This window comes from Camarhynchus parvulus, chromosome 3, assembly GCF_901933205.1.
Source record: "Camarhynchus parvulus chromosome 3, STF_HiC, whole genome shotgun sequence".
Taxonomy (NCBI): Eukaryota; Metazoa; Chordata; class Aves; order Passeriformes; family Thraupidae; genus Camarhynchus; species Camarhynchus parvulus.
Window position 1 is genome coordinate 103217501 of NC_044573.1, and position 26534 is coordinate 103244034.

Below are 26534 nucleotides of genomic sequence, written 5' to 3' on the forward strand. Positions count from 1 at the left end.
TTAGTATTTTCAATCATTTCATGCATATATAAACATTTTAAAATGACAAATTTATACAAGCTACTACTTATAAGACTGTCATAAAAAACAACAGATAAAAACATTTTTGAAAGATATTTTCCAAAATAAGATTTAAGCAAGAATAGCATTTAAACATACCCTGACTTGTAGAAATCATAACTTAAACTGTACTACTGTAAGAATTAAACCAACTCTACCAGTTTTGAATTCAACACTGACAACTGCAACTCCAAATGCTGAGAAAAATGCAAAAACATATGTATCCTGGTTTTGGACAAAAGGAAAAATGGTGAAAAACAAGTCTTGTTCTAATGAATCTCCTCTATTAGTAGACACTTTCATAGCAAATGAGCCACAAATTTTCCTCTCCTGGAGGCCAGGAAATTTGACAAACATGCTGACGAAGACCGTCAAAAGAAAAACTTAGGTTGCAGATTTTACTAGAAAAGGCTTTTACAGAAGAAAGGGTTGCAAAATAATTTCTTTAACAGAAAAAAGCTTAAAAACAGACCTAGTTACAGTGTAGAAACTTTGTTTCACAAGGGAAAATGATAAGCACAGTTTAGACATGCAAATTATTTAGCTTATAACTTTGCTTCTAAAATTTACGATTGAACTGCACCTCCCATTCCCAGACTGCATCCATCTCTTCCAAGAAACACTTTTTTCTAAAGCTAAAATAATTTCAGAATTGCAACAACGTCAAATTTTTATTCCTATTTGCTACAAATAAATATAATCCCTTATAAGAAATAGAAACACAAAACATTTACTCACAGATTATTAACAGAGAGATAATGAATATTTATTATTTAAAAACACTGTATACACATACATGTTACTAGTAATTCAGCACTGAAGAAAAAAAAATTAGTAATAGTAAAGTAATTTTCAACTAAGTAGAAGTCAGAAATGCCAGTTTCTGACTGGTAAAGTTTATAAGTCTCTGAATCTGGCAAAAATTTCTTACAATACTACGAAGACTTTTCACAGTACTGTATACTAAAAAAACAATAAATCATGGAAATGAAAAAAGTTGCCACAAAGATTCACATATGTTAAGTTTTCAAAAGACAGACTTAATAGCTAAGCATCAGAAAGCAGGCACTTCATGATTTCAGAGCTGAATTCCCAATTAAAGCTTGCATATTTATCCTCTGCATAAAGTATCTAAGACAAAATCCAAATTTAGGAGAAATTTTTGTACCCAATTCAACAACTAGCCGATGTATATTTTCTCTCCCTACCAATAAGCACAAAAGAGGCATAGGATTCTTGTATTATACTGGAGGGTCTGGAAAAACAGAAGAGACATTCCCACTTTGTCATCTTGACAAAATATTTCCTCAAAATATTTTACTTCCTCAGGTAAGGAACTGAGGCACGAAAGGAAAGAAAATGTCTGCATACTTGAGTTAACCTTTTTATTCAGAAAACAAATGAGAGTTAAGGCAACTTTTTCAGATATATTAAACATTTCTGTTTCTTATCAGTCAATTTCTGCTTTCCCCTCCCATTGCTGATTACCCTTTAGTTGAAGCAACAACTTTTGCTTTAATGAAATGCATTGATAGAAGCTGTTTAACTAATGCAAACGAGCAAAGAAGCAAGAAACGATATCTTAAGAAAGCAGAGAACATGGCTGTTATAGAGAGAAGAATCCCTGCAAATTTGCTATTTTAATGACCTACACCACAGTCATATTTTCAGCTCATTGGAATATGCACATGCAACCCCCCTGTTTTCCAACAGGGCTAACGTTTTAAATCACTTTTATGAAAATATTTGCATTTACATTGGACTCCAGTGATTACTAGGCTCATATCATGTGAGCATGCAATCAGTTTATTACTGCAGCCATTCTAATACCGTCCTACTGATGACTCATCTGTACAAAGAACAACCACAAACATTTTCCTTGTGAGATGGATTTTTGATAGCTCTGTTCTAGCACAGTGGTTCAGAAGCCCAGAAGAAAGCAAAACACTGCTCCCCCTGGAAGAAGCCTTTCAGTCACAAGCAGCTTGGAACATGCAGACTCTTCAGACTGCCATGGACTTGTGCTGCTATATTTAGTATCTCCTACTGTTTTAGCTGTTCCTTTTTTCTACATCATAACAATCACATCCTTTACAGTAAATCCAATACATTTTTTGCCTTTTAATAAAGTTTCAAATACTTAGTGAAGCTACCGTGCAGCAGCCCTGCAAACAGAGCTTGTCAAAACATTTCTGTACATTTGACACTGACCTGCTAAATCCAGAAACAGAGATGGCTCCCCTGTTTCCAGTCCAAGATAAATTCAGCCACTGGATGAGTGTGCAGCGAGACTGTAGGTGCTCCAGGGATGTGTCATTAATCCTTGCCCAGTAAGGTTGTAAACTGAGATGAATGTACTGTAGAGGGTCACAGCAGTGTTGATACAGTAGCTTACAAGTTTGTGCTAGTCTACACAGGTCTGGTACTGTAAGGTGACTCAAAATCAACTGGATGAGCTATATTAAAAACAGGGGAAAAAAAAGTCACAGATGGTCATATAGCACTTAAAACATTAAGGGAAAACTGCAAAGGAATAAGAAAATGCGTTCTAACTTCAAGGAAAACTAAAACCTTTTACTTAAAAGTAACTTCTCAAATCAATTAACTATTAAATAGAACTGCACTGCCTTCTCAGTTTGACAACATGCTAAACAAGAAAGGAAAAAGCAGATCAGCATATGAAAGTGACAGGAAGCTTTCAAATCAAAAATTTCTTTACCCATGCTAATTTAAACAGTGATATATACGTAAACACTATGTTTATATATTTCCTTTCACTAAGTCTGCTCTTTCATTGAGCAGAACACAGAACTGGCATCCTCCTTCTTCTATGTATTTGGTTTTAAAGATGGGAGATATTTGCAAAATACATGGAAAAACTATATCACGTCCCAGTTTCCCCACACCCTAAACCAATTTCAGATTTATTGTTCTTCTCACTGCTTTAAAAATCACTGTTTTGTCTTCTATCTTATATCCTCTCCTCTGGACTATGTAACCGGGTAAAAAATTCAACATAATCAGATCTCCTTTTACGATCTCCTCCTTGCTGTAATACTTTGAGAGCATTTTTGTTCTACACCAGAGTAAAATCTGAACAGCAAAACCCCTTTTTAACTGTATAAGTTGAATCATCTCAGTTTCAGAATAATCACCAGCCTTTCTGACTAGCATCACTGTAACAGTTTTTGTAATAACTTATGTCACACTCGGAAACTAAGAAATATCCCTCCTCTCTGTTTTCCTTTCCAAGGAATGATCAACACAGACATAAATACTCTCTTTAGGAAATAAAAACGCCTGACAAAATAAAGAAATCTCCTTTAGCTTAGGAACTGAGAGAAAATGCACTTGAAAAATGAAATCTAAAAATTAATGTTTACTTTACCAGAGCTGTCTCTAGCAGATGTAAGTACCTGCACTCAAGTTACATAACTTAAATTGACTGTTATCAAGCAGAGTGGGAAAGAGTAACTCACCAAAATGAATCAGTGTAAATTAAAAAAACTACAACTCACAAATCAACTCTAAAGGAAGAGAATCCTGTGGTCCTTTCAAAACACCAATGTTTCATTTTAATGTCTTAGAAGGATTCATAAGACAAATCCGCTAAAAATCAGAATGAAATCTATGACGTAAAATGAAAATGGAGCTTTTTGTGAGATCCAAACAGATTGTACTTCCAATGCATCACTTTATTATGCAGCTACTTTCCACCTCCCCTCCTCCCCCCTTCATTTTTGGAACAACAAAACAATTCAACTTCCTGCAAAATGGAAAATGTTACTTCCTACTCAGCTCCAGATTTAGTATTTAGATTTCCAACAAGATCTACATATCTTAAAACATTTTAGTTTAATTCCAATGCAAAAATACAGTGTTTGATGTACTCCAGTTTCTTTCATACTTGGTTTCAAGCCTTTCATTTTCTCTTCTCCTTGCTTGTTCTTTCCCCTAAAACCAGCCCAGGCTTTTGTCTCTGCAGGTCTCTGGAACTCAGATAGATGCAGAGGACCAGCACAGACATTTCAATGTAACAGCATATATAAAAAATATATATGCATATATAATAACTGCAGTTACATTATAATCAGCAAAGTTTGCACCCAACTGACATTTAGGAACCTGTTGACATTTTGAAACCTAAAATATCCAAAATAACTAGGAGCTAAAGACATAATCCCAAGTTAATATCTTGATTTTTGCAAAATTTCAGTTAATCCACACTATGTAAGTCAGCTAAATATCTATTTTATTAATGCCTTCTCCCTCAGATTTTTCTCCCATAGTTTCTAGAGCTGAAAGGTCAGCAGAGGCTGCACAATTAGCAGAATTTATGTCTACAATTAATGTGACATAATATCTGATAAAAGCAAAGTAATACAAACTTCATTCAATGAGAAAAAAGCTATTTTATAACTTCTGAGCAATATAGAGAATGGTGAATAAAACTATAAATGACTGAACAATGTCCATTTACACTAACTGATGACTTCAATGAGTATTTTGTAACACACAGGATGTTTTTCCACACCTGAGATGAAATTGTCCATGTCTCAATCAAAGAAATCTGTCTTTATTTTTTACTGAAATTGAGCTACTTCATAATATATGGAATGAAACCATACCATGAAATGTCACTCCTAGAGCATTATGTTATAAAGTGCTTTCTCCTGGCTTTTGATTAAACAAAAATAACAGGTTCAAAACATACAGGCTAACAACCATTAATCACCACTAGCCTGGAGTCTGGTGTCTGTCAGGAACACACTTTTTGTGTCTGTGTACCCTAGCATAAAGTACAATTTGATATCATAATGAGTATGTGACATGATGTGCTGTACTGCGCTACGCTGTGCTCGTGGTGATTCCAAGAATGCTACAAAAATGAGTATCTGCTTTGAAAGCTAATCTCATAATGTAGTTTCTCACAAACAACAGTTTTTACTGTGATTTTTTTTACTGTGAAAAATTATGACAATCATTATTATTTCACACTTTCTTATAAATCAATCAGTAAAAACAAAGTTTATCGGAAAAAAAACCAGAAAGAAAACAAAATATAATTTATACAACACTGATTGCCTTTTTAGGCTATGATGGACTAAGAATGCAAGAGTACTTCCTCTCCCATTTCCAGGGAAAAAATGGCACATGCTAGCTTTAAACCAGGTGTATTTTTTGAACTACCAAATAAAAAATATAACATCTTAAAAAAAAAAAAAAAAGCTTCTCACTCCCTAAAAAGTTTGCCTATAAGCCCACACAGAATTTCCACTCCCTAGTACTGGGGGCAAAACTTTACCAATGGTCTAGTTTCTAATAATACTTACTGAACCAGAAGTTTCTGTGGCTTTTTAAGCTTTTTTGTTGTAAAACAGCAAGCAACAACCATTTGTACTTATAAAATACTTTCTCTGGCTAGAGCACAATAAAGCACAACTTGATTTTGTCAGAAAAGAATGTCTAGGTGCTGGTCAAACCTACAGTACCTGCACTTCCTACAAATTTCCTTTTTCAGTTCTTCCACATGAAGATGAAATGGTTTTCCAATAAAAAAATACACTGGCCTATGCAAAGCACTCAGTCAGAAACAGACAAATGAACAACTTGTAATTTTTTGACTCTTGCAGCTAGAGCTGCTACAGCTTAGAATCCATTTAATTAGAGCTGATATTAAAACATGCTCAGGTAAAGGACAAAGGATATGTGCACAAAGAGACAAAGAGAGAAGACATGAAGAAGATGGTATTTTAGGGCTTTTGACATTTCTCAGCATAGTTTAAGGAAACACACATCCCTGGTTCCACACAGTACAACTTGCACCAGCAAACACACATACATTTATTAGTGCATGTGAACACCAGCAGACATGAACAGCTCATAAAGCTTGTAGGCAGGTTTTGGAAAAATTAGCTTCAAGGAATGACAAAGATGTAATTTATATCTTTCTATACCAAAATTTTTACCAAAAATATATTTTGGACTGGAGCATGCAGAGTCTTCTGACTCTCCTCTCTGGAGACAAACAAGCTGGGGTTTTAGTAGCCAGCACATCTTGGTGAGTCTCAAATGCACAACATGGATGCTGTGGCAGGTATTCCTCAGCTTTCCCAAAAGCATTGAATTTGGTCAGGCCTTCAGACTTCAAGTATTCCTGCAAAGCCAACTCAGACTAAGGCCTTACCCCTTCCACTTAACAGGCAGCACAAGAGATGGTCAAAGATCTGGGAAGGGAGACAAGTCTCTCCTCTAAAATCCTTCCTCAATTTTAAGGTAGTTCTGGAGAAGAGATCACAGATAGTACAAGTACTTTACAGCTAATTAACAGCTGGTTAACACTATCCAAGGTTAGGGAAGGAAAATTCTCTCACTAGGTCATCTAAAACTTTACAGTTTCTTCTACAGAAGTCTGTGCCCTGGGAAGCTGAGCATTTTTCTCTTTTTTAGACAGGAGCAATCCTAAAATGCCTTTGGAGTTTATACTGCAGCAAACCATTCCTAATGCCATTTTGAGGAACAATATATCCTATGAACGACAGTCTATGGAAGTTTCAGAAATACAAAGGCAAAAAAAACCAAAAACTTAGGAACTGCTGCCTACATAGCAAAACACATTCGGCTTGTAGATTTTGTGAATTACAGAGGATAGTATGAAAAAGCTTCAAACAGCTCAAATAAGGAACAGGCAGGTTTATGAAAACTTAGGGCAGTTACACATTGACAATCAATACAGACCGACAGAAAAGGTACCATTTTTCATGCAATGCATCAATCAAAACCAGAAGGAGTCAGCACTTGCCTTACTTCACCCACAGTTTGAACACTGCCCCTAAAAAGCTGACATTTGTCAGTCTTAAATAGAGCATGCAGAGTACTGCTTCCATATCCAATGTGATAAAAACTGTCACACCACCAAGTACAACATTTTTGTTGCTCCAATGCCCAACCCTTCCAGCTGGACTAGAAAGTAGGAAACTGGAATTTTTGCTGTCACAAAACCGGTACAGAAGTAGTCTTTTATGGTTTTCTGACAAATATTCCACCCATATTTTCAGTTTCTTTAAACCAAGGCAGAAGAAAAAAAGATGTTCTTGGTATTGACAGACCATATAAATTTATTCATGAAACCAAACATGTTAAAAATGGATGAAAAAGGAAGCTGGTAGACAAAAAGGAGAGCAGAAAAACAAAATAAAGTATATGGAGACAGAAGTTCATAGGAGTAACAAGTCTACACAAATACTTCCTAAATTAAAATTTTAATATGTGTAATCAACCAGTTATGGTTTGATTCAATGATCTTGGAGGTCTTTTGCAACCTTCATGATTCTATGATCATGTGGGAAAGAAAAGAGATTGATTAATCTCTCTGATATTTTAGTATATTACAAATCAATTTATCCAGCCTTCTCAAACAAGAAAAATTCCTACATTTAAATGAAGTTTTATCTACAATTAATTCCCTTGAATTACTAAAACCAACATGTTTTCAAACTTTCAAACAATTATGCAAAGTACTTTCTTTACTTCAGTACTGCCATGCAAGCATCAACAGCAAAATATATTAAACACCATGTGTACTCTGGGGAGAAAACAAACAACCAAACACCACTAGAGCTAACTCATGATAAAATTAGTTTCCTTATTTATTATTCCACTGCATCAACAAAAAAAAGAACCTCAATCCAAACTCAAGGGGTTTGGTTTCAAAAGAAGTTTCAAGAGAAGACAGTAAGAGCTGTTACATTCTCTTCCTTTCTCTTCCCTCTTTACAAGCACAGCAAACTTCTGCAGGCTACTAGGGCACATGGTCACCCAAGCACAGCCTTCCTGCATCAAACTAAGATACTTAAGAGTCCAAAGATATGGTAAGAACAAAATGCTATTTGATTAGATCAGGCATTTCTGCAAGCACCCTTCAATCCATGGCAGCATACCTCACCCTCCCTTTCAAAAGCAAGTCTGGTTCAAGCCACAGGCACTCTGAGCATTTGCTGAGCTATACCACGGCATGAACACTTGCTGCCTCTGCCTGCAGCACACTGAAGAGCAGGAGCAATCCTGTCTCTGCCCAAGTCTGACCAGCAAGTAAAGGCCCCTTTCCACGATGTGCCAACAGTTTATTTCAGTAGAGGTGAAGATAATTGTTTCATCTCTCAATTCTTACTCCAATCAGGGTACCAGCCTTCATAAACCGCTGTATCCCGCTGAGAATTGCCTGGCCTGCACATGGTATTCAGCAATTATACTCCACAATTTCATTATACTGGAAATTAGAGGAAAGAAAATACTCTCTACAGACTCTGAGCACATTTGCAACCATTGTGCTGCCAGGGGAGCTGAAAGGAGTTTTTCACAACTGTTTTCTGTTCTAATGACAGAATAAAAAGTAGCAAGCATAAAAAGAAGACAGTGTGCTGAAGTCCAGCTATAACATATTTTATCTGCACCACAATTCAAAACTTAGCTGGATGGAAAAAGTTCATATAATAATAATATAAAAATATTATGACACTTTCAAGAACAAAGCTCTGTAAGTTTTGTAAGGGAGAAAACAGGAAAACAAACTTTTAGACTATTGCAAACTCTTTCCACCTCCAGATGTTGACTGAATCTTTCCATATCTCTTCTGTGTATTTTCTTTGTCAAGTATGAGGACTAAAAACCTACCAGAAAACTGCTAAAAGCTTATAAGTTCAAGAGCTGGAAATTCAAGGCTAGAGTATCTGGTGTAAAAACTGTGTGTGAGTGCAATGATTCTTGAGAAGTAAGAGTGCAATAACCATGCAAATACCTAACATCCACCCATGGAAGCAGACAAACTTACAGAATTCAGGCAGTAAATGCAGGAGATTCACGAGGAATGCAAGGAATTGAGAAAAAACAACAATCCTGACCAATACTCTGTAAAGTACCTTTGCACCCTTAACAATCAAGACAATGATTGAGTATAAACATGCTTTTCTTACCTCATAAGGCAGTTTATCAAAATATCCATTAGTTGGCCATTCCCTGAGGGTAACAATGCTGAACTGTTTATTAAGGGCGTCCATTCCACAGGCAAATTTTTCTTCATCCTCATCTTCATCTATATCATTCATATCAATCATTGAAGTCTTAAGTGAAAGCACAGGCCTCTCTTTCACACCATGTAGTACTACTGCATCCAATTCAGTGTAATAGTCCAGAAGAGAGCTGTTCACTTCCAGTCGGATCAAGTTTGTGGGGAAGTTTATCTGCTTGATACAAGGTGTGAACTGCCGAGCCTGAGGACCATTCACCTTCGAAGGTGCCTCAGACCAAAGTATTTCCCACCTGGGGAAAAAAAAACACACATACAGTACAGGAATTAAAATCAAAGTTACTAAAGCAATTCCTGAGCACAGTAAGAGGGCAACATCATCTGTCAGGCGTATTTAACAAGCAAGAAAAAGGCTGAAAAGATGATTTATGATACTTACATTTTCCCTAGATTTGATAAATATCCTATGGATGAATTTAACTCCTGGTAAACTCACACTAATTCATGACCTTAGCATATTTTCTCCACTGAATAACAAAACAAGCTGTAGACTCACAGTCACTTTTGTTAGTGTTATCTGTGCCCAAGTTTATCTAGCATCTCACTGGTAAGGTAACCAAAATAAATGGATTGCTGATGTCTTCACAATGATGGCATGTTAGTGTAAGTACACAAGGAACACTCTTGCCATGTAACCCAAAGAGAGTCATCTGACCTCTTATTTCCTACAAAATAAAAGAAAAAGCCCCCACCACTCAGACTCTCTAATATCAAGCCTGTCCAAATTACAGTATTACAAACTACCAAAAAAAATTAAATTTTTAATGTGTTTATCTGCCTAGGCAAGCAAAATGTTCCTTTTAGAAGTAATTCACTGACAAATTAGCAAAGAAAGTAGAAACTTCAAGTCATTTTTTAAAGAGTCCTTTGCAAAAGACGCCAGAATTTCCAAACTGGTGAACTGGAAAGCCTTTCTCCTTTTGGTCCAGTGACAGACAGAAGTTCAAGGCATGCACAGAACTACCATACAATTACATCCTTAGTTTCACACACAGACCCTAAATCTCCTCCACCAAGTGACAAAGAAACCTGCTGCCAACTGAGTAATCTGGGGGAACCAAGTCTTACATTCCTTAGATCTTCAGCACTCCCAAACTTGCCTAAAGGCCTGAAAACACAAACATGATCTTTTATATCTGCATAGGTCCTCACTTAATGACTGAAGATCCTTCAGCTTCAATGTTTTTCCTCCCTCAAGTCTAGTTAATTCCTAAAGAAGAAAGCCTCCAGAAGTTACTACTGCTACTCCCTTTGACAACACGCTTACTTTGATACTAATCCAGAGACTTTCACATGCACACCATCTATTTCTGATCAGCCTAGTCTTGGCTTCAAGGATTTCTCTCAGACTTCTTGTCTTGCCACATGAATCTCAGAAGCACTCTATCTGCTCCCCAGTACCTCAGCATCTTGGCTTCCCCTACCAGACACCACTACCTTGAACTTACAACAGAAACAAATGCTTTAACTTTTTCCATCATGACAGAAAGTGAAAAAATGCAAGGATTTTCATTAAAACACTGCACACAGCCATAACTTCCATTTTACAATGAATATTTTCAGGCATGCACAGATAAATTTTCCTATCCTACATCATGCTGCTCTCCGAGTACTTTATAATAGAATGGGAGACTTGAAGAACTCTTATGTCTAAAGGAAAAAAAAAACCAAAAACGAAATGAACAAAAACCAAACATACAAGAGTAGCGAGCATATGGCTCATCAAAGTACTAACACAGGAGAGTGGACAGCTCTACCCTAAAATTAACAGTTTTCATAAGAGAGACATAGTATTAAGAAAATATTTCATTAATTTACAAAATGAATGTCTACTCATGGCAAAGTAACAGCTGTAGTCCCACTGTCACATCCTCTCACATAGGTCGATTCTCTAAGCAAATACTCAGTGCTGGCAAGGCACATGACCTTCCTTGAACACATCCAGATCACCATCTGACATTTTGCTTAGACACTTCCATGTACCCACTCAAAGTATCCTTAGGGAAACTCAAAGGCTATTTTTTCACTAATCTAACACACATTGGACCATCAACTTTTAGCAGAATGTGTCTGTTATTGACTTCTCCTTTTGGACCCTGGAGAGAGGATTATCTAGCAGCAGCAGAGCTCTCGAAAAAAAAAAAATCATGTATCTGGAGATCTGGGTTCATCAAATTGCAGTGCAATAACCAGCTCCAGCAGGCAGTAGCTAGTTTCCAGTCCTTGTAATAAACTAGAGAAAATGGAAGACACGTAGCATGATTTCACAATCTTGTGAAGCTCACATTGCATACCAAATGCTGATGAACAACAAAACCAGTGACAGCTTTCCACTGTCCTTGTCATGCTGTTTACTTCTCATCAACAGCCCACCAATCTAACTTCAAAGAAGTTAGCTCTTGGTTTATCTGGAAAAAGTCAAGTTTATCAGGTTGATTTGATGATGTTCTCTGCCTTGGCGGCACCACAAACAAGAGCAGATAATAGCAGTTGCTCTGAGTCAGGGCTGGCAAATCTTTCCCATGTGTAGGCATGGTAAATCCTTCCCATGCTCTTACCCCATTACTACAAGTGGAAGTGATCTCTTCCTCTGGGATCACCACTGTGACACTTAAAGAGGCTGCAGGTAATCAGAACGGGAGTGAAGAATTCACATGGGGATCAAAAAAGTCTGGATTTCCAAGAGGCTTCAGAAAGAATTTCATTCTTCTGTTCTGGAACATTGTTTTGTTATGGTAATCCACTTAAAAATCTTTCATAAGAAAGGCATTTTTACAGTCAGTCCTGGTTTGAGGATATGTATCCAAATCAGTTTCCCTAGGAAGGTCGCCTGCATCTGTTTCAAGCTTACAATGTTCAATAAGCTATTTAACCCAAAACAAAGAAACTGAATCCCAATAAATGCCTTTAAAGAAGGCAAAGGATTTCTGCCTGCCCCACACCCCGAGTTAATTAAGTAGCTCTCAAAAATCAAGTAGAATCAAATGAATTCAGGTAGTACATTGTTTGTCCTCCATTCTTGCAGATATATAGTAACAGCTGATCAAAGATGTCACACAGAGAATACTTTGATTAGAAGGTTTCATCAGCAATGGGCTGGAAAGCCTCAGTGTTTCCAGCAAGGAGTGGCAGGCAAAGCCTGAATAAGAGTCAGCAACATCTGTATTTTCTCTAGTAATTGAAGAAAAGGAGGACATTAAGTGAGTTTCTCCAATCAGCCGTGGACTCCGTTTTCCCATTAAATTTCTCTCTGTCCCATGAAGACAGACAGGAACTCAATTTTCTCTGATACTAAAGACTCCATAGACCTATGTGGTTAAAAAACAAACAAACAAAAAAACAAACAAAAAACCAACAACAACAACAAAAAACAAAATAAAAACAAAAAAACCCACATCCTTCTCCCTTTACCATGAACAAAAATACAATCTGGTAATTTCTAGGCTGAGAATCATATGTGGAAGGTCTGTGTCAAATGATAGCACATATTTAAAGCTTGCCTAATTTTTTGTTGACCTAATGTTGTTGGAAAGATTTTTAATGGTTAAGATGATGTCTGAGCAGACCTGGTTACTTCTGAAGAAATATATGTAATAAGAGAGAGTCTTTGAAAAGGTGGCTTCTAGAAAAAGGAATCAGATTTCTCTCCAGCAGTACAAGATTAAACTTTGCTTGCAATTGCTGAGGTTTCTTGTATTGTCAAATCAAGATAGGTGTAGAACGTAAAAAAAAGTACTACAAGCAATTCAATAAATGCCTCGCCTCAAGAAACTAATAGCTGAGTTAAAAGCCAATAGAAAGGGGAGTTCCAGATAGACCAACAAGGAGAAGAACATAAGGAATCTCAGAGAATACAACCACACCTTTGACAAAAATGCAACTTGTGAAACCATTATAATCACATGCTGCTCTTAGCCAAGCAACTGCACAGCAGAAGTCTGTAGATTACCTAGGAGAAAATATCTCCTGCCTGCAAACATGCCAGGGATGCTCCAGCACACTAGTTCAAACCAGCCTGGAAAGTGTACCCCTGAGCTGTGAGCTCATAAACACAAAAGAAAGGGAAGACTGGGAAGATCATGATCACAACTTAAGAATCATTCAGATTAAGCTGATAAGCAGAGTTCAAGGCAGTTTTAATTATTATGAGAAAATACGAAGCAAATTTTAATTTCTACCAAGAGTTCAATTCTGAAATACCAGAGACAGCAGACAGGACTCCAAGAATGCTCAGGACGTTTAAAACAGCAAAAGGTACTTCAAGTAACTGCTCTGTCAACATGAGCCTTTTAGGAGCTTCTCAAAAATGACTGTATTCCACAAACTCAGAATTCACTTTTCTATGACAGGCATTGAAACAAGAAAAAGCTGTTTGCCTGAAGATGTCAAAACAAGTTTTAAGTAAGGATGCAAATGTCTAGAACTTGTGTGTTACACATAGGTGAGATACAGGCCCGGAGGTTCCTTATCACACTCTAATGTGTTGATGGTATCAGCAGTGTTTTGGGTGTTTTCATCTGAGATTCTCAGGGAATAAAAGGCAGAGTGAAAGAACCATCTGAATGCCACTCTCTACAAGAAAGAACTCCTGATATTTTACATTCACTACACTGCCTTTCTGGTTTCACTCCATTTTTTTAAGGGAGGAGAGGCGGGCAAAGAGAGAGGTTCCATAAAACATTTTGATCGCTGTCCAGGTTGCTTAAATACAATACATTTCCCACTGGAAGGAGAGGGAGCCTTTTATTTTGTCCATCTTCATTAGCTTGCTGCTCTGGTTTGTAGCAGCTTCTGTCTCTACAGGTTTCAAGACTTACAGAAACAGAAAGAAACTTTGCATACAGCAAATACAGTTAAGCTTGGAAATACTGAGACATGCTCAATTTTCTAGTAAAATTCTAAATGACATGAAATTAAACAAATTAAAAAGAAATAAACAACAGGAATACACAAGGCAGAATGGAAGTGGTCCCAGACAAATGATTATGGCATCTTGTCCATGAGAAAAAACCTAATAAGTGTCACACCTTATCTGTAGCAAGCAAGAAAAAAATAATCACAAGATAATCTCTAATTATTGAAGAAGCAATCACTGCACTGCAGGAAGGACATATACTACGAAATATTACCCCAAGTACAGCCAGAGATTCCAGACTTGATAGGAATCTCTGATTTTGAGCTTTTATAAAAGCACATGAATGTACAGTATCACTATAACACATATATGACATAAAAACAGCAGTCAAATCAAATTTTAGAAGACCACAACAGGAGAATAAGGACCACTTTTTGTTTCATATTACAAACTTAAAAACCTAAGTTATTTTTATAAAAGGAAAAAGCTGGAAAAGTTCTGAAACAATTATTTTTGACTTTCCCATTTAAACAAAGACTAACAACAACTAACTATTAAGAATATCAAAATGTAACATCAAAAGGGCTGTAATTACATACTGTAATGTAATATCAAAAGGGCTAACACTGACGAAGCCACTAGGGAATCATCAACAGTAAGCCTTCTGAGTAAAAAAGGAGGAAAAACAAAACAGGAAAAAACCCCATTTTTCTCATCATAGAGACTATCTATAACTTACCCATCAATCTAATACACTATGAAAAACAAAGAAAGCACTCTTGGCTGGGTTCAGCTTATGCTGCATTTGTCCCCACCACATGTGTGTAGAGCTCTGCCTCTTCCACTGGCTGAAGACAACTGGCTTGGTGACAACTCAGCATTGCCAAACCCTACAAACACAGAACGTGCGCTACTGTACAAAGTCCCAGGGCCACACTAGTAAAATAATCACAACACAACACAATCAAAAATAGGGATTGATTTCTTCACCACATAAAAATTGAGACTTTATGTTACAACATGTCCCTAATCTCAGGCTATTATATTTTTCTTGGGTCTTCTGCACTTGGTTAATTCACATAACAAATCTGTACATGGAATGTTAGTATAGCTTAAGGAATTACCTACACTTCTCACCAGTCAAGATATGAGAGGCAAAAATAAAAAGCACAAAAGGTCTCAATGTGTTAGAACAGCAGTTCCTCTGACATTGATGATTTTTAAAAATTGTTTTATGTAGAGAAAAGTGATGTAATGCCTTTTGTGTTTGAAGCAGTGAAAGGTACGAGAGGATGCCAGTTGAACCATAATGAAAAAAACGTCAAACTGTCATGTTCTAAGCATGAGGATTACTTAGAAACAATTGCAAACCCTCTGAGAAGTAAATGCTTATTCCCATTCCATGAAGATCTGACCCCCACCCTTAAAGACACTGAATAAAGCTCACCTGAGACAGCATCACACAAAGCTGCAATAGCAGTACTCAGTGCACCAGCAACAAAGGAACATGACCAAAGAGCATTTTCTGAACACCTGCATGAGCTGTTCTTTCATGCAACTGAAGCATAAAGTGAGTAATACATTAACCAAGTATGTGGATGTTAGCCATTTTTTAACAAAAATATGTAAAATTCTCTTGAGCATGAGCTGGGATACACTAGCTCCTCATAAAGAGACTTGTAGCCTAGAAGCTTTTGTACACAGCAAAGTTTTGACTTCACTGACAGTTTGGCCTTTGTATATCAGGTAGGAGCTGGTGAAAGAGAACTTTCCCAATGACCTGCCCTTTCTACACTGGTGTTCAGAAACATGTACAGTGTCAGCTGATAAAACAAAGTAGCACTGAAAAGCTTCATTGGTAATAACCAAAGTATCAAAAAACAAGGTATCAAAATAGTCAGAAGAGGAAAACAAAGTTCTAAGTGCCTTTTGAGTAAGTAGGTCATGGCCTTTTTTAACAGAAGAAAATAGTATGGCAGTGCTTCAAGACCAAAACATCAGTTAAACAAGGAATCACCTGAGATTACAGCAGCATTCCCTCTTCAAAAAAAGAATTCTTAGCTGATATCTCAGAGAATTTTTGGAAGCAAAAACAAGAGATAAGAACAGAAGCAGAAAAGAGACTGTGCTCTTGCAACTCTTCAGATTCCTCTCATAAAGGTGAGCAAATGAACAGAGAAAAAATATTGTGTCCCTCATGTGGAGAAAGGGTTCCTTTATCTTCCCTTCAAGACACCATACATAAGACATTGCCTTCTTTAGAAAAAAAGAGACAAACCAAATGTTCAGCTCCAAACACAAATCCTGCAGAGCAAAGGTAAGCAAACAGAACAAAAGCATCCCTCTAACACTTCTCTAGCATCAAGACTAACAATTATTGCAGAGGCAGCACAGACTACGCCTTCCAAGGATGCCCAAGACAACCTTTTTCCAACCAGAAATGTTAACCTATGCAGGCAGGACAGGGGGCATTCTTGCCTACAAATTAAAAAGTAAGATCCTACAGAAACTTCATCTTTTATTATGAAGAAGGGCATTTGAGCTCTCACTCTGACCACACCTCAAGAGAAGTCATAAAGCACATACCCCAAAGTTTTATATTAGTATTTTCACTTCCATCTCCCTTTAGCTCTCTGTACAATTTTCTATTCCTCTTTTTTTTTGTGTACCTAATTAAATAGGTCCTTCAGTTAACTATTTTTGAGCTTTCCTCCAATCTGTGTTTCACCATAAAGAAATAAGATCTACATCACAAAATAAAAAATAAAGTGGAAATTCAGAATTGCCCAGAAGCCATTTCACATTAGGTTCTGAATTTGAAAGTCTAAAGCTGCCTTCACCACATACCATTCTGTAAATAAGTTCTGTATTACAGTGCCAAAAGCACTCATACTTCTAAAGTTAGGTGGCCTGTTATTATTACTTTGACCTATCACTGTTCCTTGAATTCAGATGTTTACTTTAGAGCTATACAACATAACATATTCTCATTAGATCTGTAAAACAAGCAAATGCACTTAACCACAGCAAATGACAGAAGCATACAAAATATATTAACTGGGAATTTTGAATATAAACCATGATGCCTGATTTTCCAAGGGTTTTTGAATGAACATCAATGGCCCAGTATTAGAAAGCAAGGGATGACAAGTTAGATCTAAAAACATACTTTTTAGTGGCATCTGTAAAAGGTAAGTCAGTAAAAAATCACCCAACATCCATGCTAGCACTGCTTATACCACCAAAGTGTGTATTTCATAACAATATAGTATTTGTTGACATACTAACCTTTACAGAACACATTTTGTTAAGTATTTCTTCTATCAGCTCTCCCTTCCTGTATATCTTTGGTATAATTTAATCTCTTTTTTATATGGAATACTTCAGTTGCATATACTGACAGCTTTTCCCAGTGTTTTTCCCCACTACATGCTGTGACCTGTTCACTTTCTCCTTCTATTTGTATTTCCTCACCTCCTCACTAAGAGCTTCTCATCTCACACACAGTGTTTTTCTTTACTATCTTATCATTCCCCAGTTTACCACACTCCTGATCCTGCAACTGGAATTTTATCAAGACTTCCTAATATAAGGAAAACTAACAGGACCAAATCTGCTTCTTTTAGATGAAGTGAGTATAAAAACAAGTTCAGCTCACTACCCTTTGACCATACCAAAAATAAAGATCAGACAAATGGTATCACCTTTTGTCTGACTGTTCTGTGCTTCTGGTTTCAGCTTCATTTCCATATGAATAGTTACAGTGCCTGATTGTACTACACATTCAAACTAAAGCATGCAGAGAATAGTCCATGGCTACACGAAGCAGGATGATACAGCAGCTATGAATCCTCAACCTCTTTCACACAATTTCCTCTTCCTACTGAAGGAAGAGCTCAGACCTACCACTTCAGAAGTAGGGTTTTATACAGATATAGTAATTATTGCCCATAAAAATTCCAACATCAAAATTCCAACATCATTACACAAATTAAAGTTGATATTAGGACATGCATTAATTCCTAAAATGTCTACATTTTTGAAGTTGCTATCAAAACAAGACACCACAGTTTTAAAAACATGAAGAAATAAAGAAAATTTTAGTCAGTCAGACACAAAACTGATAAATATTAGGAAGTAAAGTTCACTAAGCAGCCCTATTTGTAGCACTTAACATTTTACAGGAAAGCATAAAGAAGAAAAAAATTACCTTACTTCAGCTGGTGGATTTTGTGAGTAAGGATTTGCAGAGCATGCCAAAATCCTGACTACAGCTCCAGGATGATAGGTTTCCAGAATGTGCACTGCAGTGGGATAAACTGGTTCTTCAAAAGCAAGTTCCACATAGTCCTGGCTACAGAAGGTGGATGGAGTCCTCTTGAAAGGCAGCCGAGCGCTCGGGCAGCGATCCCACCAGGTCCCGTAAGTTCGAAAGACAGCAGTCTGGGTAAAGTCACCAGAACTAGGGTACACGTTGGGAATCCCTGCTAAATTCCACATGGTATAGGACATGCTGTTCTCACTGCCATAGTGAGAGCTGAAATCCAACACTTCTTTGGCATACTGAACTATTTCAACATTGATAGGTAAGGCGCGGGTGTTCGATTCAATAGCCCTCCGACTGTTCATCTCTCCTCTCGTCGCTGTCCTAGCCCGGCGCCGAAGGCACATGTAGTAAAACATGCTCAGAACTGTTAACATGGGAAACACTGGTGGCATCTAGATAGGACTTAGGAAGATGCAAAAATTCAGGAGTCCTTTGTAAGTTGCATTAACTGCCTGTGGTGTTTTGGAAAAGAGCTGATAAAACAGAATGAATAAACACAGTGAGCAGATACAGGATTCTTAGAAAGCAAATTGTGCTGTTTTGAATATCATCTTAAACAAAGTACTGCTACTAAAATATTAATAAATTATTGTATTTTATTGTAAGACAATTGTTTAGTTGGAAGCTAGTAAGTGTGGCTTCCCATTTACTTTTTACCTTACTTGACATTCATTTTTTTGTTTAAAAAAAAAAGAAGATATGAAGAAACATCAGCCAAAATCAGCCCTCAAGCAACCAAAAAACTAATGGTTAAAATAAGCATTATCTTTAGGGATTTATTACAAGAAAAGAAAATTGCAATAACTCAGGGAAATGAATTCAAGTATGAAATGAAATTTGGCCCACACTGCAAACAAGTGTGAAAGCATATCTGAAGATACACCTTCCCATTGTGAAGACACAGCTTCTTAAAACCACTGTGAATGGTTTTACTTTCTTAAAAGAAGAGTAAATGGTCTTAAGAGTAGAAAGAAGGAGCTTTTGGGCTGTTAATCTAAACTTGAACTACTGCTTCCTCTATCAGAGCGCTAATCGGAAACAGAGTCACAAAAATATCGCCTTTACCGTTTGAAGCTGTCCATGACAGCACACACCAACAACAGAAGGGTCATCAGCCTCCCGAAGGATGCTCAGAATTCACTAACAACATCATCTTCCTTTAAACCATGCAATAAACGAGGTCTTCAAAAGAGTCCTGGCATCAGAAGCAGAAGTCCCCACAGAAAGCATTTTAATTCTGACAAGAGAAAATATTTTCATTAAAGTAGCAATTCAGTTAAACACAAAATGTACTAGATCTGCATACTTTAAAAACCCAACACAAAATATACTATTAATTAAGAATATCAATGTGTTTTACACAGACAACACCAACACAAGTAAAACAATCAAATAAGCAGGTTTAGCAATAAGAGAAAGCTAAATTAAAGGTAAGATACTTTACTAAAGTTTTCTGTTTGCAACAGTGAAGAAACATTTATAGCTGAATGCTCTCTACAGGACACAGGAGGGCTGTATCATATTCCTACTAATAAAGATCCTCTTACATATGCTTGTCCCATATTGAGCAGCTGCTCCATACCTGCGTGATGTAAACTGTGAGTTTTACCAATACACAACGAAATGTGCCGCATATTCTCTGATTTCCGCCGGCACTACATGACACACTTGGGCTATGAATTCACAAAGTGTTTCTCACAAACTGGCCTTCTCTTTAACTTGTCCATCAGCTTTACTAAGAGAGAATAAGGAGTAATGCCTGTAACCCATTAGAGGCCAAGCAGGGATGACTAAGTATGACTCAAAATAGAATAAATGTTTTCTTCAACAGCCCGCGCTGGAGTTGCCGCTTAGTTTACCACAGGATACACACTGTGGTAATCTCAGAACCAACAGATGTGACCCTTCTATTGCAGAAGACACCTCAAGTAACAATGAACACAATGCCTCACACTGCCAGGCAGACAAGCCATGTATTTAATGTTTGCAGTGAGTACAAATGAGACCCTACCATAGCATTTTTGGGAGCATAAGTTTAAAGTAGGGTAAATTATTAAACAAATGTAATTTAAAGTCTCTACACAGATCTACAGTGTGTTTTTTAGGTCAGTTGCTCATTCTCATACTCACAAACACACAGAGATGTACAAACAGCTCTCTTTGGCATGAATGTTTCCAGCAAGAAGGCACTTGTGGTAACAGATAAGGAGAAGCTGCACTGTTTGCCCTTTTTACTCATGACAGAAAGAAAGTTTACTAATGAAGTGCTCAATTCTCACTTTCTTGCTTCTACTATTATTGGCCTTTTGTTTAGTTTCACATGTTGATGTAGCTGTCCAGGACATAAATTACTCCTGATAGTGCAGAAGGGAGTGCATAAAACAATATGCCAGAATTACTTCAAGCTCCCCTGAAACACCAAGAACCAATAATGTCACATTTCCAACAGACAACCTGAGCCACCTTTCAGAAAAGACACTGGGAAAAAAAAAAGTAGCACAACCCTGAACCTTCTTTCCTTCCTAAAAGAAAAAAAAAAAAAAGAAACAACCCCAAACTGAAAATAGTTATTGTTTTATTTTTTCAAAGCAGAGATGCTTTGATGTAAGATGTAAGTAAAGATTACAAATACATTCTCCTTCTGGATTTTTCCTCTCTTAAAAAGAAAGATCTATTTAAGGAATATGCCAACAGACATTAAACTTCAACAAATGTTCTGCTATCAAGCCCTGAAATCATGGCTACATCAGCATATACACCACCTTCAAACTCAATAATTTCGTGATTAAGAAAAATACAGCATTACAGATATCAATTTTAAGAATCATTCAGCTATGGTACTTGAAGATCAGTGGGAATCACTTATCTCACATATGCAATCTACACAACTTGACATCTGCCCTGCAAACTCCAGGCTTCCTCTGGCCACAGCCTGCAGTTCTTGTGGCACTGTAAAATCCAGCTGTGCTCCTTATCTTAGCTTGTCCAAGAGCAGCAAAGCCATCCAACAGTTCAGGGCTGTATGCCAGCTAGCTGCCCAGTTTAAGCCAGGTCTAAGAGAGGAAATAACCTGAAATCATGCTGCAGATTTTCCATTAGCAATAATGTTAATTTGGGTCATTCTCCCTCTAGCAACTTAATAATTTCATAAAACCTGTAAAAATTTGAAATCCTTGACACCGACACAACTTCATCAATTTTGGCTGGCATTGGTCAACAGGGTCATAAGTAAGTAGGAACAGAAAGCTTTCATGTAAACTTACTAGTTTAAACAACAGAAGTGGAGGCAAATTAAAGAGTTAAAAACAATATCAGATATAGTAGCTTATAACAAGAAAGACAAAACTACTGTAAAAGATGGATTAAATAACCATTAGGACTACAATACAAATAGGAATTTTTCTTCTGGCACTTTAAAAGAAGCATTAGGAATTGTGCGGCGTTAAAAAGACAAATGAAAAATTGCTTCAGAGGTTAAAGGATAATAAGCTAGTGAAAGAATTACATTAAATACAGGTCAGTAGGGCCAGATGATACAAAGAGATTTTTTTCAGGAACTATCAGAAGTCAAGCTCATTTCTAATTAACAGGATTTAACTTTGCAAAAAAAGATAAAAATGCAGACTCAGGTCTATGCAAAGCATCAAGATAAACAGCTCTGGAGCTCATGTACATGCAAAGTTTATGTCAAAAGCTCCCCCCTTCCCTCGAATTGCTTGATTATTTTAAAGAGATCCACTTAGGCCCATGCAACTATGCCTTTTGATCCTGGCTGGGTCTTTGGCCTGTTGTATATTATTAATTTTTTTTTTGTACAGGCATAATTATGCTAAACTAAAGTCTAACAAACGTTTCTTGTGTGTCTTTTTATCCTCCTCCCAAGCAGCAGCCTTCTACATATTTTGTTTCTTTTATTTTTTTTTCCTGTCAATACCATTAAATGGACTGAAATAGTGCTATGAAATACCAGAACCAATTTTCAGTCTCTTCTTCTCCCCAAACCATCTTGGTGAGTGCTGGCTTGAGGGGGGAGCAAGACTGCACAGGCCCCAAGCCAGATGAGCTCAAAGGACTACCAAAATGTTATCTCTACTTTTACAGACAGGGCTCCAGAAAACCACTTTGGACTAGACCTGGAATAAAACTTTTTAAAGAGATATTTTCTTTCAAAATACATTAGAGTCCCTCACATTATTTACAACATCTCCTAACCACACTATTATTTAATTTACAACTATTTCAATTATATGGGTGAACTCCCTTTTTCTAACCCTTCTTTTCTTCTTGCTATACATACAGAAAGGCTTCTAAGACTGTAATTCACTATTTCCTTCTTCCAAGCACAGAAAACCTAGATAAAGTAAAACATCTTACAGCTTCTGTACAGATATCATGGGAAAATGCACTAATCAAGTTAAAGCATTCAAAAGCACTAGATCTCTTCAGTCTATTTTGCCTCTTTTTACAGAGAGTTTTTGTATACAAATCTATTTTCAAGCTTTGAAGCAACCCATCCAATTAATGACTCCTGTACTTGAAAAAACAGCATGAAGCTGAGTCAAGCAGGTTTAGGTGGGTATGAGGAAAATGTTTTTCACTCAGAGGATGGCTGGGCACTGGAACAGGCTCTCCAGAGAAGTGGTGACAGCACCAGTCCTGTCTGTGTTCAAGAAGCATTTGGACAATGCTCTCAGGCACACAGCGTGATTGCTGGAGTGTCCTGTGCAGGGCCAGAAGTTGGACTCGATGATCCTGATGGGTCCCTTCCAACTCAGGATATTCTATGATTCTACCTGTTCTTTTTAGTTAGTTTGGCAAATGCAACTCCCCAATATCCATAATCTTATCCCATACAAGCAGAAACAGTGCAGAGCTATTCACCAACCAGACTGCTGAGAAAAGGTGGGAAGTACATAGAAAAATACTTGAGATTTCAAAGGGCTGTGAAATGAAGGATGTCTGTGAAAACATAACAAGTAACAGATACTAGATTTAGGAAAAAAAAAATGGCACATTTTATCCCTGAGCCATCTCTAGAAAAGCACATGATAGGAAAGAGTTTGTACTATTTCAAGAGAAGCAAATGTTGTACATGCTAGTCATGCATACACCAAGTTTGATTTTTAAAGCCAGTGAAGTAATAATGCCTGTTTACACCAGCTTTGCTAATCTCACATTTGGGAGCAGTGAGCAGCTCTCCTTCATTTGACTATAAAAGAAACAGCAACATTGACAAATTACAAAGAATGAATAAATGACAAAAACAAGGGCTCATATGATCTCTGCAGAAAGATTAACACAATTTAATACGTGTGTCTTAGATAAAAGACAGTAAATGGGAAATCTCTTAATTATCTTTATACACTAATGCACAGAGGGAATACTGGATCCTTACATTACAGTCTAAAACAGTACATTTACCACAGGTTAGCATCTCTTGCTGTTAATTACCAAGATTATACCAACATCTACACTCAACTTGTTGAAACTAGAAGCTATTATTAATTAAAAATTAATAAGCTATTACAGTATACTTTAAACTCAGGCCACATTTGCTGTGTTTCTTCCCGTAACATATTCTGGCACTAAAACGAGCCACTTCACACACATTTCTAACTAATAATTCTACTGTTTGAAAAAAACTGCAATATATGGCAATTTTATCTATCTAAAATCTTACATTGCCTTCATGAGCACCAAAAATCCAAGAATTTTTGGTTACTTCACTGACTGCATTCCTGCTAGGACCAGACTAGCTGAACCACTATGTGGTTCAGCAGAGATACAATGGAGAGAAAAGTTCCTTTGGCACCTATTACACATTCAAAGCAGCCACCTTGTCTTATGGAAGTAGCTTTCTCAGAAAAAAGAAATTGTTTCTCAATGTGAGTAAATAATCAGGTAGCCCTTTCTATTAACAGCCTAAAGTTACTAGCATTATGCAACTTCATTCTGACCTTCCAGCTGTGGTGAAATTCTCCCCGTCATGTAAAAAAAAAAAATTAAAAATTCCCCACACTCCTTTTAAAAATAAATTTTGTGCATTTGTCTTATTTGTCTTTTCACTTTTCTCTTGAGATATCATACTGCCTCTCCATGCAGGCATACTCTGTACAGCATTTATTTGTTGGTCAGCCACTTCCTCACTGCACTGATTGCAGCTTTTAGGCCATGTAGTTGGAACCTCCCACTGTCACAGAATTAATGAATCAATTGGGTTAGAAAAGGCCTCTGAGATCAACAAGTTCAACCTAGACCTAAAAGCACCCTATCACCTGGACCATTGCACTAAGTGCCATGTTTCCTTAAACACCTGCAAGGACAGTGACTCCATCACCTCCCTGGGCAGCCCATTCCAGCGTCTAGCCACCCCTTCTGTGGACAAATTCTTCCTCATTGCCAACCTAAATCCCCCCTGGCACAGCTTAAGCCTGTGTTCTCTCGTCCTAATCATGTCCATTCACATCCAACTGATGCCCATTTGTCAGCCTGCACTGGTAACAAATAATCCACAAGAAGTGAAGCACCCCAAAGTACACACGTAAAAAATAAAATAAAATAGTATCGCTAGTTCAGCTCCTATCCTGCTTTCTGTCGTGTTGTGATCGGGGTGAAGCCGTGTAAGTGTGGAACACCACAGGGACCGAGCAGCGGCGGAGGACCCGCAGGGGAGAGGAGCACAACCCGTGCCCAGCTTTGTCTGGTCCCAGCACTGTTCCTCCCGTCCTCCCTGCTCCATCCCGCCCCTACCCCTTCCCACTCCTCGGGCGCCCGCGCTCCCTTCCCCGGGGGGGACAGCTCCCGCCGAGGCCTAGGGACGAGGCGGGCAGGTGCGGGCGGGACTGCCCGGTGCCGCCGCTGCCTTCCGCGTCCCCTCCCCGACAGCAGCACCGGCCCGGCCCGGCCCGGCCCCGCCAGCCTGCCCTGGGCGGGGGGACGGGGAGCGCACACCCGCGGCCGCCCGCCCCCCGCCGCGCAGGGCCGGCCCCGCACCGGGGCTGCTGCAGGGCCCGGCGCTGCGGCCCCCCGCGCCCGCCCGGCAGCGCCAGCGCCGCCGCCGCCGCCACCCTACCCCGTCCGGAGGGCGGAGCTGCCCGGGCCGCCGGAGCCGCCGCCGCGCCGGGCGCCGCCGGAAGCAGCGCGCACGGAGGGCGGCGGGGGCGGGAACCGAGGGAAGCGGCGCGGCGGGGGCGGGGCCGGCGGCTGCGCCTGCCCGAGCCCCGGCGTGGGGCGGGCCTGTGCGGGCCGCGGCTCGGAGAGTGTGCTGTGGGGTAGGAGAATGTTGGAATGACAAGGGTTGGAAGGGCCCTTAGAGATCATCTAGCCCCAACCCCACTGCCATAGATAGAGACCCATAGCAGGTTGCTCAAAGCTCCATCCAACGTGGCCTTGAGCAATGCCAGGGATGGGGCATCCCCGGCTTCTCTGGGCAACCTGTTCCAGTGTCTCACCATCCTCACAGTAAAGAATTTCTTCCTGATGTCTAATAAGTTTCCCCTCTTTCAGTTTACACCCATTACTCCTTGTCCTATCACAACAAGGACAGATGCAGAGTCTCAGTAGCTTCCCCTTCCCCTCCCCTGTCGGCCCCTTCAGACACGGGAAGGTTGCCATGAGGTCTCCACTGCGGCCGCAACACTCCACAAAACCATCTCTTCCAGACTGAACAGCCCCAGCTTGCTCGGCATTTGTGGGGGAGATGCTCCAGTCTGGACTTGCTTCAAAACTTTCATGTCGTCTTTACACTGGGCACACCATAACTGTACACAGTACTACGGGCAGGATCTCACCAGAGCAGAGTAGAGGGGGAAAATCACCTCCCTGACCCTGCTGGCCACACTGCTTTTGATGCAGCCCAGGACTCCATTGGTTTTCTGGACTATGAGCGCACAGTGCTGGCTCGTGTTGAGTTTTTCATCAGCCATCACACCTAAGTCTTTCTCCACAGTGTGGCTCTCAGTCCGACATGTAGGTGTCGGGGATTGCCACAATCCGGGTGCAGGACTTCACACTTTGCTTTGTTGAACTTCATGAGATTCCCACCAGCCTGCCTCTCAAGTGTGTCAGGGTCCCTCTGGAGGGCATCCCTTCCCTCCAGGGTGTTGAATTATTGGATGTTGTGGTTTGTGACTCAGGCCCACTCTGCTTTGTGTCTTGTTACCTCTGCAGACATGAAGGCCACGGTGAGGTGGGTGCTGTGAGCCCAC

At 38.7% G+C, this 26534-nt stretch overlaps 1 protein-coding gene across 1 annotated transcript in view; it reads right to left on the reverse strand.

The window, feature by feature from the left end:
- FBXL4 (F-box and leucine rich repeat protein 4) overlaps positions 1–25470 on the reverse strand; it is a 62788-nt gene extending 37318 nt beyond the window's left edge. The window contains exons 1-5 of the mRNA XM_030944628.1: positions 25400–25470; positions 19393–19564; positions 18211–18800; positions 9033–9378; positions 2272–2516 (exon numbers count right to left, since the gene is read on the reverse strand). Of these exons, the coding sequence (XP_030800488.1) occupies positions 2272–2516; positions 9033–9378; positions 18211–18719 (1100 nt within the window). The 5' untranslated portion in view covers positions 18720–18800; positions 19393–19564; positions 25400–25470. The remainder of the gene's footprint in view (positions 1–2271; positions 2517–9032; positions 9379–18210; positions 18801–19392; positions 19565–25399) is intronic.
- Between the last annotated feature and the right edge of the window lie 1064 nt (positions 25471–26534).